Source organism: Acomys minous (genome assembly GCF_964271855.1).
Source record: "Acomys minous genome assembly, chromosome: 20".
Classification (NCBI taxonomy): Eukaryota; Metazoa; Chordata; class Mammalia; order Rodentia; family Muridae; genus Acomys; species Acomys minous.
The window spans coordinates 9017493-9032422 of record NC_140502.1 but is presented as its reverse complement, the minus strand read 5'-3'; the positions used below and the strand labels follow the sequence as shown (position 1 = coordinate 9032422).

Here is a 14930-nt window from a genome sequence, read left to right as displayed (position 1 = left end):
AAATAAAGTTTCCAGGGGGGTGGGTCGTATATGTCAGTCCGGAGGATAGGGACAGGAGCAAAACCTGTCTTTCCCTGACAAACCCAGCATAGAACCTTGGTGAGGCCAGGCTAAGTCCAGTGAGGGGTGGGGCATATGTTAAACAGTCAGGTGGAGTGGAGCCAAGGTAAAGGGGTGGAGCTCCCAGGAAAGACTGGAGAGGATGTTTATAACTAACTTGACACTGGCAGGACTTTACTCAGAGTGAGGTATGGTCTGTAATTCAGTCAATGGTTTGGGGCTCCACACTTTAAGGATGGTTGGGGGGCGTGGTGGCGCACGCCTTTAATCCCAGCACTTGGGAGGCAGAGGCAGGCGGATCACTGTGAGTTCGAGGCCAGCCTGCTCTACAAAGCGAGTCCAGGTCAGCCAAGGCTACACAGAGAAACCTTGTCTCAAAAAACCAAAACAAAAACAAAAACAAAAAAATCCAAGAATAAGCCGGGCGTGGTGGCACACGCCTTTAATCCCAGCACTTGGGAGGCAGAGGCAGGCGGATCGCTGTTAGTTCGAGGCCAGCCTGGTCTACAAAGTGAGTCCAGGATTGCCAAGGCTACACAGAAAAACCAAAAGTAAAATTAAAAATAAAAATTCCAAAAATAAAAAGATGGTTGGGGACGGAGCCAGCATCACTAAACCTCCCTTTCCTCCCCCAAGAAGTGGGGGGTCTAAGTGTGAGTCAGATGTTGCGGGGTGGGGGGAGGAAACGGGTAGGCAGGGCCAGACCCCCTAGAGGTCCTGAGAGAGGGCCTGGGCATAAGCAAAAGTATTTGGCTCTCTAAGCCACACCCCCACTTCAGCGGTGGGGTATATGTAAATCAATTGAGTCGCCACGGACTCAAATCAATTGTTCCAAGAATCCCTTGAGGCGCTACGGAGAATATTGGTGCACAAGTAAAGTATTTGCATGGCGTGGAAACTGTCTCGCTAACGTCCCAAAAGAGAAGAGCACATATAATGTAGTTGGATGGGATGGGACATGGCTTCCTGGTCCAGATTGCCGGACAATCTGGACATACATATAAATTGACTGGTTGAGCAGGGCTCTCTATGGTACCCCACCCTAGGGGAGGGGCAAGACTAGGCTTAGAGGCGGGACACGCGTAAATACACTGGGCGTGGCACGAAGCTCCAGAGCCAGTGGGGGCACTCTGATGCCCCGCCTAGTCCACGGGCCTCCCTCTAAGTGAAGCGGGCGGGGCTCCTGGCGTCACAGTCGGTGCTCAGCTCTGTAGACTGCGCCGGCTCAGTACACTTCGAGACTATGGAGGCCTCCGAGGCCCCCGCGACCTGCCGCTTCTTCCTAGAGGGCCGCTGTCGCTTCGGAGCGCGCTGTCGTCATCCACATCCTGGGGCCCCTGCGCCGTCGCCCGAGGTTTCGCAGCCCGAGGCCGGGTCCAAGAAGCCGGCTCTGCGAACTGCCGCCGACGTCATTCGGCGCATCCGCTGGGACCCGCGCCTGGACCCCGCTGACTTTTCGGTAGGCTACACCGACCGCTTCCTGGGCGTGCAGGAAGAGCCCTTCTGCGCCTTCTGCTGGGACGAGCCGCTGGCAGCGCTCGGACCCGGCGTGTTAGCAGTTCCGCAGCACCGCATACGCTACTTCCGCTTCCGCGGCCGCCTGGTGTGGGACCGAGCCTCGCGCACTGACCTCATTTTTGGCTCGGGCTCTGCGGCTGGACGGGGACCCACCATCCTCGATGCGCTGAACGGCGGGGACGAACACTGGCCAGAGGTCTTCTCTGACACAGAGAAGACAGGGGTGGCTTCCAAGGGTCAGGACACCCAGAATGCCCCAGTGGGAGGGGGTGGAAATCCGACCAGAACTGAGCTTGATTCTGGCCTGGAGACATTAGGAGAGGGTGGGGCAAATAATGAGACCAGAACCAGGCTTGATTTGGGCCTGGAGACACACAAAGTGGATGGAGCAACCAGAGAGACCACCCTGAATGGGACAACTAAGTTAGAAACACCAGACCCAAGCGTGTGCATCTCAGGAGTAAAGGAGATCCTGAACTCAGTAGAGGCGCCCAGAGTCACACTGCTTCCACGGTGGCAGGCACAGGACATGGAAACTTCAGGGCTTTCTGCTGAAAAGATGGAAAGTGAGTGGGGTCCAGGTGCTTGGCCTGATGACAGAATGGCCCCTCGCCAGCTCCGTCCTACACATTTTGTGGCACTCATGGTGACAGAGCCTGGGCTCAGGGCTGAAGTGGTCAAGGCCCAAGAGCATCTGGTCCAGATAGCCCCTTCTTGTGCTGCGTTCCTGGTGCCAGCACAGGCCCTGCACCTGACAATGGTCCTGCTAAGGCTCACAGGCCCTGGGGAGGAGGCTGCAGCAGCTAGGGCTCTGCGGAAGGCCCTCCTGACACCAGGGCTTCAGGCACCCTCCCAGCTACAGTTTGGGGACTTGGTTCTTCTGGGCCAACATGTACTCTGTGCCATACCCTCCCCAACACTGGCAGACATGGCCCAAACTCTGCATCAGAGGCTAGAGGCTGAAGGGCTCAGAGTGCTGAGGCCACCAGGGGCGCTACAGCCTCACCTCACCCTGGCTAAGGTGCCACACGGATCTGAGGTTTGCATCCCTAAGCCAGGGTTCGTCCTGAACCAGGAGCTGAGGCAGCCCCTAGGGACACTCTGGCTGTGCCGTATGGGCAGGGCAGGACATAGCTACCTGCCCCTGGCTGAGATTGCCCTCAAATGACCAAGGTTCCAAACCTCAGAGAACAGGCAAAGCAGAAACAAGTTCTCTCTCTCTCTCTCTCTTTAATGGTTTCAAGCTTCCAAAATGTACTGTACTCAATGCTCAAGGTGAATGAAGGAAGGGAAGGGGAGAGGTAGGGGAGGGAGGCAGGGAGGCATCTGGAAAAAAAGCAGCCTGACAGTCCAGCTGTTTGCAACCTCATAGCACATCCTCCAGTTACATGGCAGAAAGGGGAAAGGGTTGAAAAGAAAAGGGGAGAAAGAAAAACAACTTAAATAAACACACACACAGAGAAAAGAGAAGGAAACATGACGTGAGCTGGTGATCCATGAAGGCAGAGGGGAGGAAAGGGAGGGTAACCGTTTTACCTGTGTTGAACCAGGGAGCGGGAAGGGGAAGAGGAAGGGAGGGAAGGGAAAAAAAAATCAGAAGAAACATTGGGGCAGAGGGAGGAAGGGACACTCAGACAACTTAATACAACTTTAGTAAGACGAGGCAGCCCGGCCGGCATGGTCCCGCGAAGGCCTTGGAGTCCTCAGTGCGGTGTGGCGCTGGTCTGGCTGTGTCGGTGATGCTGGCTGGCTTTTCTGGGGTGAGGGATTGAAGGTGGGGCATAGTCTTTAAACAGCTCCCCTCACCCCAAACACTGAGGCCCCAAAGGCTGGGCAGCAAGAGTCTATGAAGGCAGACGAGGCAATGGGTGTGGCTGGCTGGTGCCCCACTGCTGGCGGGTATGGGCTGGACGGCCTGTCTTCTTTCTGCTGGCCCCCCAACATGGGATGGGCCAGCACGCAGGGTCAGGTGCTGGAGTACGAGCTCGAGAGAGAGAGAGAAAAAATACTGAGACAGCATTAGTGGAGTTGAGAGGTGGACACAGAAACTGTAGCCCCCACCCGACCCTCCTCCACTATTCTCCCAATTATCCCCTCTGAGACAAAAAATAAAAACGTAGAAAAATCTCTGTACAGGTCCCCGGTGGGAAACGGGGCTAGGGATGTTGGCTCTTCCTGGAGCCCACTCCCCACAAATTAATTTACAACCCATGTCCATGGCTCAAAAACAAAATAATCCGCAAAGGCGGCACTGGGCCACAGCCCTGCCCCCGCCCGTGCTTGATGGGTGCTCAGAAGGCTGGCAGCTGCGCCAGGCTGAGGCGGCAGTCCACGCTGGAGTTGTCCGGGCCCGTGTAGGACAGGCCCAAGGGCTCTAGGAAGGCCCGGCAGGCGGCCTCGCCCTCGAAGGCCAACTCGGCCTGCAGGTAGGAGACGGGCAGCGCAGGGCGGAAGCTATGGAGACAAGAGGAGAAAATGATGAGGCAAACAGACAAGGGAGGGCCCAAGAGCAGGGAGCAATGCTCCCCATCTGGGCACGCATTTTCCTCAGCAAGGAACCTGTTGGCTTCTGCAGCCCCTCCCAACCTCCCCATGTCAGGGGCTTGGGGGGGCCAGGGATGGGGTTGGTAGCCCCAGTGCCCAGTTGTGCCCCCCCTCGCCCACACTTACCTGTCCAGGAAGGAGGGGGCAGGAGGGAAAGGGCCCAGCTGGCTCCTCTGCTGGCTGAGGGGCTGGAGCCAGACAGAGTAAGTGGTACAAGGGCTCAGAGGGTAGGAACAATGGTGCCCCTCCCCCAGGCTATCTGCAGAGTGTCACACTCAGCAGTGCTTTCTGGTAGCTGCTAAGATGCACTAATCATGTACATGTCCTGCTGGTTCTGTGGACGCTCTCCTGCAGACCACCAAAGCCCTTTAGCTGCCTGGAAAGCCTCACCAAGTATCTGGAACCCCAGGTATCCTATGGCCCTGGGACAGGTCAGTCTCTTATTAAGTGGCCTTCCAGGCACTGACAGAAACACAGGTCTGGGGTCTGAGAGACTTGTCTGCTAAGAATGGCTATGCGAAATTCACAGGAAGGACCTGTGAGAATGAAGTCAACACAGGCCAGAGCCCCACTCACAAGAATCATTGTGCCGTCCAGCCACCAAGGCTATGAACAGATTAAGTGTCACTTGCACTCCCTCCTGAGGTTTGGCTTTTGAGTTGGACTGACTAAAACAAAAACCCTAGAACAAGTTTTCTAATTCACTGGTTACATGACCCATCATAATGGGGCCAATACTTTAATGAGGAAACACTGCTGCCTAGCCTGGCATTCAAGGCCCCTTGAGCCTCTTGACTTCTTGACCAGGGTTTTTCCAACCTCGGTAAGACTGGCCCACACTGCTGCACAGCATCCCTGGTCTCTAGCCAGTAGATGGCAGCAGCATTCACATCCATGTGAGAAGCAAAATTATCTGTGTGTGGAGTGTGTGTGTCTTATCCACACGGGCAAGCCTCATGCACTCTGATGCTCAAGGGCCCTGCAACACCTCCCTCCGTGCCACATGTCCTCTGAGTATCAAACTTCTTTTGGATTGGGGATGGAACAGGTACCAGGTCTCATATCAAGAGATTGCTAGGAAGACAGGCCAGGCTGCCCTTTCTAGTATGTCAGGAAGAACAAGTAGTTGCAAGCAAAGAGGCCTGGAAGAGGGGGAAGGTTCCAAGCTGATGCAAACAGAAGAGGAGTATGGGAGAAGAGAGGACATGACCCCAGGGGCAGTGAGGTAAAAACAGGAGGAGAAAACCTGGACCTGAAGGTGGCAGGAGGAAAGCAAGGAGGGCCGGTGTGGACAGGAGCCTGGGAGGAGACTCCAGCAGAGAAGCTGAAGACTGACCAGGATGTGGAGGGGAAGTGGCAAAGCCACAGCACAGAAGGCAGCAGAGTGCAGTGCCACATACGTTTTGATCATGGCCTTGAGGGCAGCCTTGCGCTCCCGGTCTGCAAACTTGTCCACAAGGTAGCCAGACATGCAAGGTGCATGACAATAGAGCCGGAAGAAGCGATGGTAGTTGCCCAGGGCCCAGGCTGCCCTAAGTGCTAATGCATGGGACACACAGGGATCTGCCTTCAGCTCCTTCGTGAGGTATGCCAGCTCCGTGGTGATGTCTGCACAGGAGACAACTGGAGGTCAGGTGGCAGGGTACCACCTTAGGCATGGTACCCTCCATCTTGGGAATGGGCCTCTCACCTCCAGAGTTCTTGGTGAAGATATAGTAGAGGATTCGGTATGCAGTAAATTCACCCACATTGCCTGCCAAGTTTTCCGCGTACAACGACTTGAGCTGTGTTTGGCACTGGTTGAATTCTTCATGGTCACCCTGAGGGCAAGGCGTGGAGGGAGGGGTTGTGAGGCACAGGCAAGTACAGGTGGTTTCAGGAGACGGGTGTGAGGCTTACGGCAGCTACCTAATTCCCTACCTTCTCCAAGGCAATGCGGGCATGGGTCTCATATACCTCCACAGTGAACTCTGTCCGGACACCTTGCACCTAGGCAGTAAAAAGAGCAGAGTCAGTCACAACAGGGCAGGGCAAGATGGCTGACATCAGAGCCTTCTCAGCCTCTGCCTTACCGTGAGGTCCTGCCGAATGGACTTCATCTGCTCACAGGCGAAGGCATAGTCCTGCTTCTCCTTCCAGTGGGACTTGACCATGCCCAGAGACTTCTTCAGAACCTGTCAGCAACAGAATCAAGGCTGAGTACAGGGACAGCTGGCAGGTCACAGCCACTGTGCCCCCTCAATGAAACCTGCAACACAGCCTGAGCCAGTGACTCACTACTGCAATGAGCAAACAACACTGGGCCAATACAAGCAAGGGTGAGTGCCCAACTTCCTGTCGCTTGTTGTGTCCTGAAGCAGAACACTAACTGCCATTCTAGGGTCCCTCCCATAAGTCTGCCTTGACTTTGCTGGGCATGAGGCTGACTGTGGACATTCTATGCCCCGGAAGTGAAATGCCTGCATGCTAGGGTTTTCGCCTAGCCACAACTGCCACCTCCAACACCCGATGTGTTCCCTGTGCCCCTCTCCATGTCAGCTTCTTGCCCTAATGCTAACACATGCTTGGGGCAGACACACTGCTGGGACTTACGGCCACAGGTCGCACAGTTGATGGGTCTGGGGCACAGGTGAGGCGCAGATAGTGCTTTGTGATATCAGGACAGGTGCCCACAATCTGCAGCTCCTGCCAGTCAGGGTCAGCTCCACTGCTTTCCAGGTTACTCATCTGCAGCACCAAAGGTTCGAGGCGCAGACGGCGTGAGTGGCCGTGCTGGAAGCGGGCTGCCCTCTTTTGCTTCTTAAGCTCACGCTCTGGATCCTCACACTCCAGCGCTGCCATCTTCTTGCGGCTGCGTTTGGTGGGAGCTAGGTCGTGTCTGGGGAGGATGGGCAAAGAAGGCCAATGTCTTCAGCCACCCTGAAGCCCATCTACCCCACCTGTGAGACCCAATACACTCCACCTACGCCCAGGAAGAAATCCCACGCAGAGCGCCTCACCTCTTTCCACGCTGTGCTCTGCCTCGACCTCGATCCATGTGGGCCCCGCGACCACCCCGACCCTTGGGGGGTGGGTTCCTGCGGCCTACAGGGTGACATTCGTTCCCTGAGTAGGAGCTGTCAGAGTCTGAGTGGGAGTCACTACATGAGAAAGTGGAAAAGTCAGGCCTGAAGCACAACGGTCAGGCCCCAGGCAGCCCCCTCCCAGCTGCCCTCCAGCCCGAGCCTGCATACCTTCTCCGGAAGTGTCGGGTGGGGGACCTGGATGAGGAGCGGGAGCGCGAATCCGTGCTGGAGGAAGAGCTGTTATCCTTCATGAAGACGTTGCGGTTGCCGAACTTGGCGAAGCTGCTACCCCGAGCTCGGCCAGCACCCCCAGCCCCAGGTGTCCCTCGCTGGGATTGGGCACCCCCGCCCCTGGTCACCGAGCCTGCCCCCCTGGAAGGGTGAAGGCTGCTAGGGGCCTCCCACCGCTTCTTCTTGGGGCTCTCAGCCACAGGCTCCCTGGTCAGCCTGAGGATATAGCAGGGCAGGGCATTACCAACCAGCCACCAACCTGCAGGTCCGCAGACCCCACCCTGTGGCCTAGGGCCACAAAACCTCAGAAAGGAGAGGCACTTACCCCGGCAACTCAGCCACTGTGGTGCAGGAAAGGGACCAAGCCCAAGATTGTCTGTGTCCAGGGGATGCTCTTAGCCATCACGCCACCCCAGCGACCCCTGCCCACTCCCCCAAGTCCCATCCTTCAACACTCTTGGGCCTTTTACCCACCCCACGGGTCCTGAGATACAGCTGTCAGCTTTCTAGTTCATTTCTCTCTGAAGCTGCTAGTTTTGATACCCAAGTCCCCAGGCCATGCCGAGCAGCCCCACCACCTCAGTATCACCCATACTGACCCAGGCAGAGGCTCTCGGCTCCAGTCAATGGTGTAGGCAGAGCCATCCTGGAGCCGGGCCTGCAGCACCTCCTTGAGCAGCTTCTCTGTCCGGTCCTTGTCCTCTTCTGACTCACAGGCGGTGAAGCAGCGCTCCACATATTCCTTCATATCCTGAGGCCAATCATCCGGCTTCCCAGACAGGTTTCCCCGGCCAGAAGGCCCACTGTGGGAAAGGGGGACAGATGAGGGCACTCTGGTGGGAGGACCCCTCGTTGCCGCTGAACTTTCCCTGTGATCTAAGATGGCAGTCTGGCACTGTACATTTTCCAGCGTTCCTTTCACCTCATGAGGCACCCAAGAGTGCTGCCTAGAGAGGGAGCCTGGAGCACAGAGCATGGGTAGGCAGGGGCAGGGATGGGAATCACCTGTGGTTCTGAGCTTTCTCAGAGCTGGGCTGGGGGCCAAAGCTACTGTGCTGACCGTCTGCATTGGAGTTGAAGCTCTGGTTGGTGACAGCAAACGGCCGCTTCTGGATGTTGAACTTGAGACCTCCAGTCCCAGGGGCTGCTATGGGAGGACAGCAGAGACTGCAGTTAGGCCCTTCCCAGACATTCAAACAGGCCACAAGCACTGGAGCAGGCCACCAGCAAACAATACTGTTCTAGAACAGTCTTCCTCTAAATAGGGACCATCACAACATCCTGACAAAGGACCAGCCATCGCTGTGGCTCACAGCCAAGCCCCAAACTCTGACCTCCCACAGATCTGCTAACTCACGTTTCATGCGTGTCCACAACTGCTGACCCTTCTTGGGCTTGGCAGGCTCGCTGTAGCTGTGTGGCCCATAGGCCTGCCCCGTAGGTGCCCCTGCCTGACTGAGCTGTGTGGCCGGGGCTGTTCCGGGCTGAGGGCCGTTGCTTAGACCATGTGCCCCATGTTGGGGGTTTGAGGGCTGAGGGGGCTGGGCTGCAGGTAGCTGCTGAGGGGACGCCTGGTAGGCCATACTCTCATCCATGCCAGGGACTGGAGGCTGCTGTGGAAAGAAGCAGAAGCTGAAGGCTGAAGGCAGCAGGCAGCAGGCTGGTGCTGAATCACACGGTATTCGCTTCTTACAGCCATCTTTAGCGCTGAGCCCTTCAGTCTTTTGTGGGTTGCCATTCCGTGTGCTTGGTGACCCCCTGGGGTGTGTTTTCCCTAACCGCCCTTTTCACAATTGAGAAGACTCAGGCTCACTGAGACTGAACAACTTTCCACAGCCCCAGCTGTCCAGCAGCAGCTACCAGCCATGCCAACCCAACTCAACCAATGGCACCTGACTACTACACTGAGAACCATGTCCACTCACGTTCTCCCTCTAGAGCACATCGACACATATGGCAACACACCTGCCTAAACCCTATGACAAGCCTGCACTCGCAACTCTGAGAAGCCAGTAATGTGTGAAGACCACACGACTTAAGAAGCCCACAGAAGAGGCAAAGCAAGGACTCAAACCCAGGTCAATGTGCTTCCCATGCTCTCGGCTCCTCTCTCCTCTAGGCTGCACCAGCTGCAAAGGCAGCACGACAGGCAGGATGGGTGTGGTGTGTATGCACCATTTGCTGTGCTGTGTGCTGTGCTGTGTGATGTGGGTGGGGCTTGACTGCACATGTGGAGGAAGGGAAGACAGACTGCCAAACTGCAAACTACTCCCACCATGTCCCCAACACTACAGCCTCTTGGCCTTGCCCAGCCTCAAGCCCATCCCAGTTTTAAAAGCTAAGCTTTTCGATAGGAGCTGCTGGGCAAGAAAGAACAAGGAGGAAGGGAAGGAGCAGCTCTAAAATTGTGCAGACCATTCCTGGTGTGAATCCTCTCAAAACCCAGGCTCCTGCTCCCAGCTGACCAGGAGAAGCTAGGCACAGCATTACCTGGTTCAGAGTCCCTTGGTGCTGGGGAGCCGATGGCTGCTGGGCTGTAGCTGAGCCGTAGGAGCTGGCCATCCCATACTGGGAAGGAGAGCCATAGCTCTGGTACATGTTCTGCCAAGGCACAGGGGGAGCCAGAGTTAGTGGAGGCTGCTCGTGCCTTTGGCCTCCCTTGGAACCGTGTAGAACTCAAGAGGCTATAGACCACAGGCCCTTAGGTTTTACACCACACAAATGCACCAAATCATATATTTTCAAAAACAAAAACAAAACAGAAAAAAAAAAAACAAAAACAAAAAACAAAAACAAAAACCTCTTCGTCCCACTTATTCTAGCACCTACAGCTCTTGTTAACAAGTAGTGAGTGCTAGTGCTTCTAAATGCTATGATAAAGAGACAGGCTCACCCCTGACAAGCCTGATCTATATAGTGGGTTCCATGCCAACCAGGCTACACAGTGAAACCTTGTCTTTAAATATAAAAAAACAAAAACAAAAAGGGCAAGCTCGTGGTGATGTACATTCAGGAGGCTGAGGCAGGAGGGGAGGCTGATGCCAACCTGGGCTATACAGAAAACCCTGACTCAAAAAGAGATCCAAAACCCCACCTTAATGAAGTCTAAGCATAGCCAGAGGCATAAGTGGGTAATGTCCTGCAGTAAGTACCATGAAAGAAAACAAGGCCGAGGAGAGGGAAAGCAGGCACGGGACTTGAGAGGCCTGGGAGGGTCTCTGAAAGTGCTCTCTGGGCAACAAGGAGCCTTCAAGTGAGCACGGTAAAATGGAGAGCTGCAGCAGAGCAGAGCATAGGAGACTAGGACAGCCCAGTGTCCTGGGGTCTGGAGGCAGCGAGGACGTGAACATCAACAGTGGAGACAGAGCAGAATGGGTATGTCAGAGCTCGTGAGGAAGCTGTTAGAGGCTGCTGTGTCTGCTTCACCCCAACTAACGAGTCGTCCGCAGCCAGGTACTCACCATAGGGTAGTAGTAGCTGTAAGGATAGGCATAGTTGTACTGCTGGTACCACTGATAGTACTGCTGCTGCTGCAAAGCCGAGGCTTCTGCCTGAGACACGTACTGCGGAAAGAGGTGCGTATATGCCTGTCAATACCAGCTACAGGAGCCCATGAGCACCACAGGCCCACACAGGCCTCTGCTGCAGAGGTAAGTACAGGAAGAGAATAGCGTCTGTGTCCCTACAGTAAGGCTAAGCATCTGGAAGATGGGGAAGGCTTCCCTCTTTAGGATCACTCTAAGAAATTGACTTTTTTTTTTCTTTCCCCAAATTTAGTTACTAGGCAAATCTGTTTACGGTCCTCCTAAGGCACTCCATTCTCTGGAAGCCAGCATCCTTCCCATCCCCTCTCAGCAACAGCCCCACCCCAGCACAGTATGCTGTTCTCACTTGTGCACTGGCCACAGACCCACTGCTGCTGGCTTTGGAGCTGCTGGCAGCGCCCGCTTTGCTGATGCTGGCCAGGGCCTGCCGGGCCTTCTCCCACTCGGGGTTCTCGTGCATGGGGGTCTCCATGCCATTCTCTCTGCTGGCCCCGGCCACCATGCTGTACTGAGAAGACCTGCAAAGGCGAGACAGAGTTATGTTCTCCCCCTGTACACAGGCAGGCAAGGGTGGGGAAAGCAAACCCAAGGCTTGAATTCTAGAGCTAAGTTCCCTACTCACCACAGCCCAAGCTGAAGCTGACACATAGCAAGTGCCAAGCAAATGTAAGGCTGACCAGTATGTACATGCCCTGGGACCTTAGGAGGGAGGACAAGGCATTGTACAGCCAATGAATTCTGATATGGCCAACTATGAGAAAATTAAGGAAAAAACAACAACCACAACAAAAAAGAACGAAAAAGGAATTTAAAAGAAAGACAATAAGAGGGGGCTGGAGAGATGGATCAATGTTAAGGAGCATTTACTGGTCTTGCAGATATCACAAGTTCAGTTTCCAGCAGCCAGGTCAGATGGCTCACAGCCATCCATAACAAGTTCCAGTGGATCTTGATGCCTCTTCTGACCTCCATGAGGATGAATGCCACCCCCACATACACACACACACACACACACACACACACACACACACACACACAAGCATTCACATACACATAAAAGGAAAGGGAAGCTTGCCCCTCCACCCTAGGCCCCAGAATGCACATCTCTTATTCCAGGCTGTTCCAAGGTCCCACTACGTCTTTCTCTTTCTTCCCTCTACAACGGGCTGTGTGTTTCCCTAGCCCTACTAACCAATCTGCGCTGCGCTGATCACCCACGTTGGCCGCCATCTGGACCTTGGGGTGTAGGGAGTGGACCTCGGGAGCCAGACTGCTTTTTCACTGTCTATAAGAAAAGAGATAATTAGGAAGCCCCAAGGGAAAACAAGAAAGCAGGTTGGACCCTTGAAAGGACAGGCAGGAGGGGCTGGAGAGATGGCTCAGTGATTAAGAGCACTGTCTGCTCTTCCAAAGGACCCGGGTTCAATTCCCAGCCACCACATGGCAGCTCACAACTGTCTATAATACCAGTTCCAATGGCAACACCCTCACACTAAAATAAAATTAAATAAATTTAAAAGGATAGGCAGGAAGGGAGACTATGTCAGAGAAGGAAGCACTGGTAAAGAATGGAAAAGAATCCAAAAGAAACGAAACCGGGCAGCTCATGACTGCAATCCCAGCACTCCTTTGGGAGTTCAAAGCCTGACCAGACTACATGTTGAAAGACAAACAGCCAAAAGAATCGAAGAGATTTCAGTGAGGAGGAAAGAGGCCCGAGCATGGAAGAAAGACACTGGCCTCCCTTGGAGGGCTCCAAGACTAAAACGCAGGATGAGAAAAGGCAGAGAAGCATCTGAAACTCATGCTACGGGTGTGGATGTGAGGAGAACCTGGCGCAAGTGGTGGATGGGGAGACCTCAGTCCTGCGGCAGGCAATCTAAAGAGCATCCCCTGGAGTATTGGTACAGGTTCTCAGAGAAGCAGGAGGAAGACATTCCAGTGAGTAACCACCAGGGAGATGAGTAAAGTACTAGCTGCCACAAAGCTTGGCAAGAGGGAAGCGTCTGGGGACACACTGAGGAGCAAGGGGTTGAGGTTGAGAGAGCAGAGCAAAGCTGTCAAAGAAAAAGGGAATCTAAGCCAGGCCGGGCGTGGTGGCGTGGCGCCTTTAATGCCAGCACTCGGGAGGCAGAGGCAGGCGGATCGCTGTGAGTTCGAGGCCAGCCTGGTCTACAAAGTGAGTCCAGGACAGCCAAGGCTACACTGAGAAACCCTGTCTTGAAAAACAAACAAACAAACAAAGGGAATCTAGAGATGTCCCACTGAGGAGCAGCAGATGGGGATGGTGTGGGAGGCTCTCCCTATGTGAAGTCAGTGGCTGTGAGCAGCTATCAGACTGAATCAACTAGTTTCTCCAGAGGACTCCTAGGAGCAGGAGCTGCTCCCGGAAAAACGACAGGCAATTCCTCGAGCATCGTGTTTGCAGGCAAAGCTTTGGCCACGCGTGGTAGCACATGCCTTTAATCCCCAGCACTCGGGAGGCGGATTGCTGTGAGTTTAGGGCCAGCCTGGTCTACGATAGCCAAGGCTACACAGAGACCCTGTCTGGAAAAAAAAAAAAAAGAAAGAAAGAAAAAGAAAAAGAAAAAAAAGCTATGGAGGCCCACAATATTCCTAAGAAACCATTAGGGGGTAGGGTGGATAGTACCAGAAGATACGTGAAAGGCAGGGGTGGAGAGAGGACGGGGGGGGGGGGGGGGGGGGCCAAAAATGTAAGATTAACAGCAAAGAGGCCTATTGGAGAACCCGGAAATCTTACAGGCAGCCTAAGGGGCACTGACAGGCCTCAAAGACCTTTTAAAACAAAATAAAGACAAACCGTTGGGGGGAGTCAAGGGGTACCAACTAGGGATGCAGGTAGAAGAATCTAGGGGTACCAAAGGCGTTAGGAGTGAGGCCTTCGGGGCAGGGGTCAGATGGACAAGGACAACATGGATTCTAAGCTCAGGAGCACCTGGCTGTCCCGCAGTTCATGGGGTCCACGACGCCAGATGGAGGCAAGCGACCCCCCCTCCCCGCTTGTCCCCAGCGCCCAGCTCTAGCCCGGCCGCGCCTGCGAACCACGCTGCGAGAGGGGTGGGGTGGCCTCTCTGTGTTGCCCTAGGCAACGGGAGACGGAGGGCGTAACAGCGGGTCAATGGGGCCACAGGGGAGCGCGTTCCCAAGGCCCCTTGACCAGGCGGAGAGGCGGACGCGCACGCGCAGTGCCGCCGCCCCTAGCGCACATGCGCATCCGCGTCCCGGCGGCCACACCCTTTGCAGACGCTGGGCGCGGCGTCGGTTGGCCTCGCCGAGCAGGCCAGGGCTCGCGGAGCACGGGGCCCGAAGGCGTCGCTGTGCCCGCCAGTCAGCCTGCGCACCACTCCCGACACTCACCAGGACCGCCCGCTCCCGGGATTCGTTACCGGCGACCCACGGCGGCGACGAGACAACCAAGACAGCGCTCAGTCACCGGCTGGCTCCGGTCTGGGGCTGGAACGTCCTGGCCGGGGCGTGATGACGTTACCCGGATGTCTGTCCCCGCCCCGTGGGTCGCACACAGCCAATAGGTGCCAGCGCTCGGTTTGAACCGCCCTCTAACTCATCCCGCCTACTCAGTTGCGTGTGGGCGTTGCCGGCAAGCCGGAAGCCCGAGCCGGACGGTGGCCCCATGGGGACAAGTGTCGCAAGCTTTCCCAGCCCCTGGCGTGTGCATGCAACAACCTAGTTTTGATTCCGTCTACAGTAGTCATTAACTCTAGAATGGAAAGTATAGGGGGCAGGAGTTGTGAGGCTGCGCGTTGCTCCATGACGGTTAAAAAAAAAAAAAAAAAGAAGGTGATGTGTGGGGTGGGAGTAGGATAAAGATGAGTCCTTCCCTGGGAGGAATAAACCTGGCGTGGGGCGTGCGAACCAAAGGAAGCAGGAACCAAGCGTCGCTTGGGGAATGGGAGTAGCCATTGAACTATAACTCGGGAAAGGTATC

General features: G+C 55.3%; 2 protein-coding genes across 15 annotated transcripts; one reads left to right on the top strand and one right to left on the bottom strand.

The window, feature by feature from the left end:
- Positions 1-682: 682 nt before the first annotated feature.
- LENG9 (leukocyte receptor cluster member 9) lies at positions 683-2787 on the top strand. Its single transcript, XM_084770730.1, has one exon. It carries the CDS (start codon positions 1304-1306, stop codon positions 2744-2746), a length of 1443 nt encoding a protein of 480 aa, XP_084626856.1. The 5' UTR covers positions 683-1303; the 3' UTR covers positions 2747-2787.
- A 1-nt stretch (position 2788) lies between these two features.
- On the bottom strand, positions 2789-14523 carry LENG8 (leukocyte receptor cluster member 8). 14 transcript variants are annotated; one of them, XM_084770709.1, is made up of 17 exons: positions 14342-14516; positions 12156-12248; positions 11310-11481; positions 10880-10981; positions 9909-10019; positions 8776-9028; positions 8424-8565; positions 8018-8221; positions 7744-7794; positions 7356-7634; positions 7122-7262; positions 6715-7000; positions 6195-6296; positions 6043-6111; positions 5813-5942; positions 5523-5730; positions 2789-4032 (listed from the first exon to the last, which is right to left on the bottom strand). In XM_084770709.1, exons 2-17 carry the CDS (start codon positions 12191-12193, stop codon positions 3870-3872), a joined length of 2451 nt encoding a protein of 816 aa, XP_084626835.1. In that variant the 5' UTR covers positions 12194-12248; positions 14342-14516; the 3' UTR covers positions 2789-3869. The 14 variants fall into 14 exon arrangements, with proteins under 14 accessions (XP_084626835.1, XP_084626834.1, XP_084626837.1 ...); XM_084770708.1 differs by having other exon boundaries at positions 8776-9031; positions 14342-14513; XM_084770711.1 differs by lacking the exon at positions 7744-7794 and having other exon boundaries at positions 14342-14512.
- Positions 14524-14930: the final 407 nt, after the last annotated feature.

Excerpts from the sequence above, each read along its gene's own strand:
- LENG8 (XM_084770707.1), bottom strand. The coding sequence starts at position 12,193 with ATGGCGGCCAACGTGGGTGATCAGCGCAGCGCAGATTG. Across the intron at positions 10,982-11,309 it reads GGTCTGTGGCCAGTGCACAA|TACGTGTCTCAGGCAGAAGC; the intron begins GTGAGAACAGCA and ends CTCTTTCCGCAG. Across the intron at positions 10,020-10,879 it reads ACAGCTACTACTACCCTATG|AACATGTACCAGAGCTATGG; the intron begins GTGAGTACCTGG and ends GTGCCTTGGCAG.
- LENG9 (XM_084770730.1), top strand. The coding sequence starts at position 1,304 with ATGGAGGCCTCCGAGGCCCCCGCGACCTGCCGCTTCTTCCTAGAGGGC.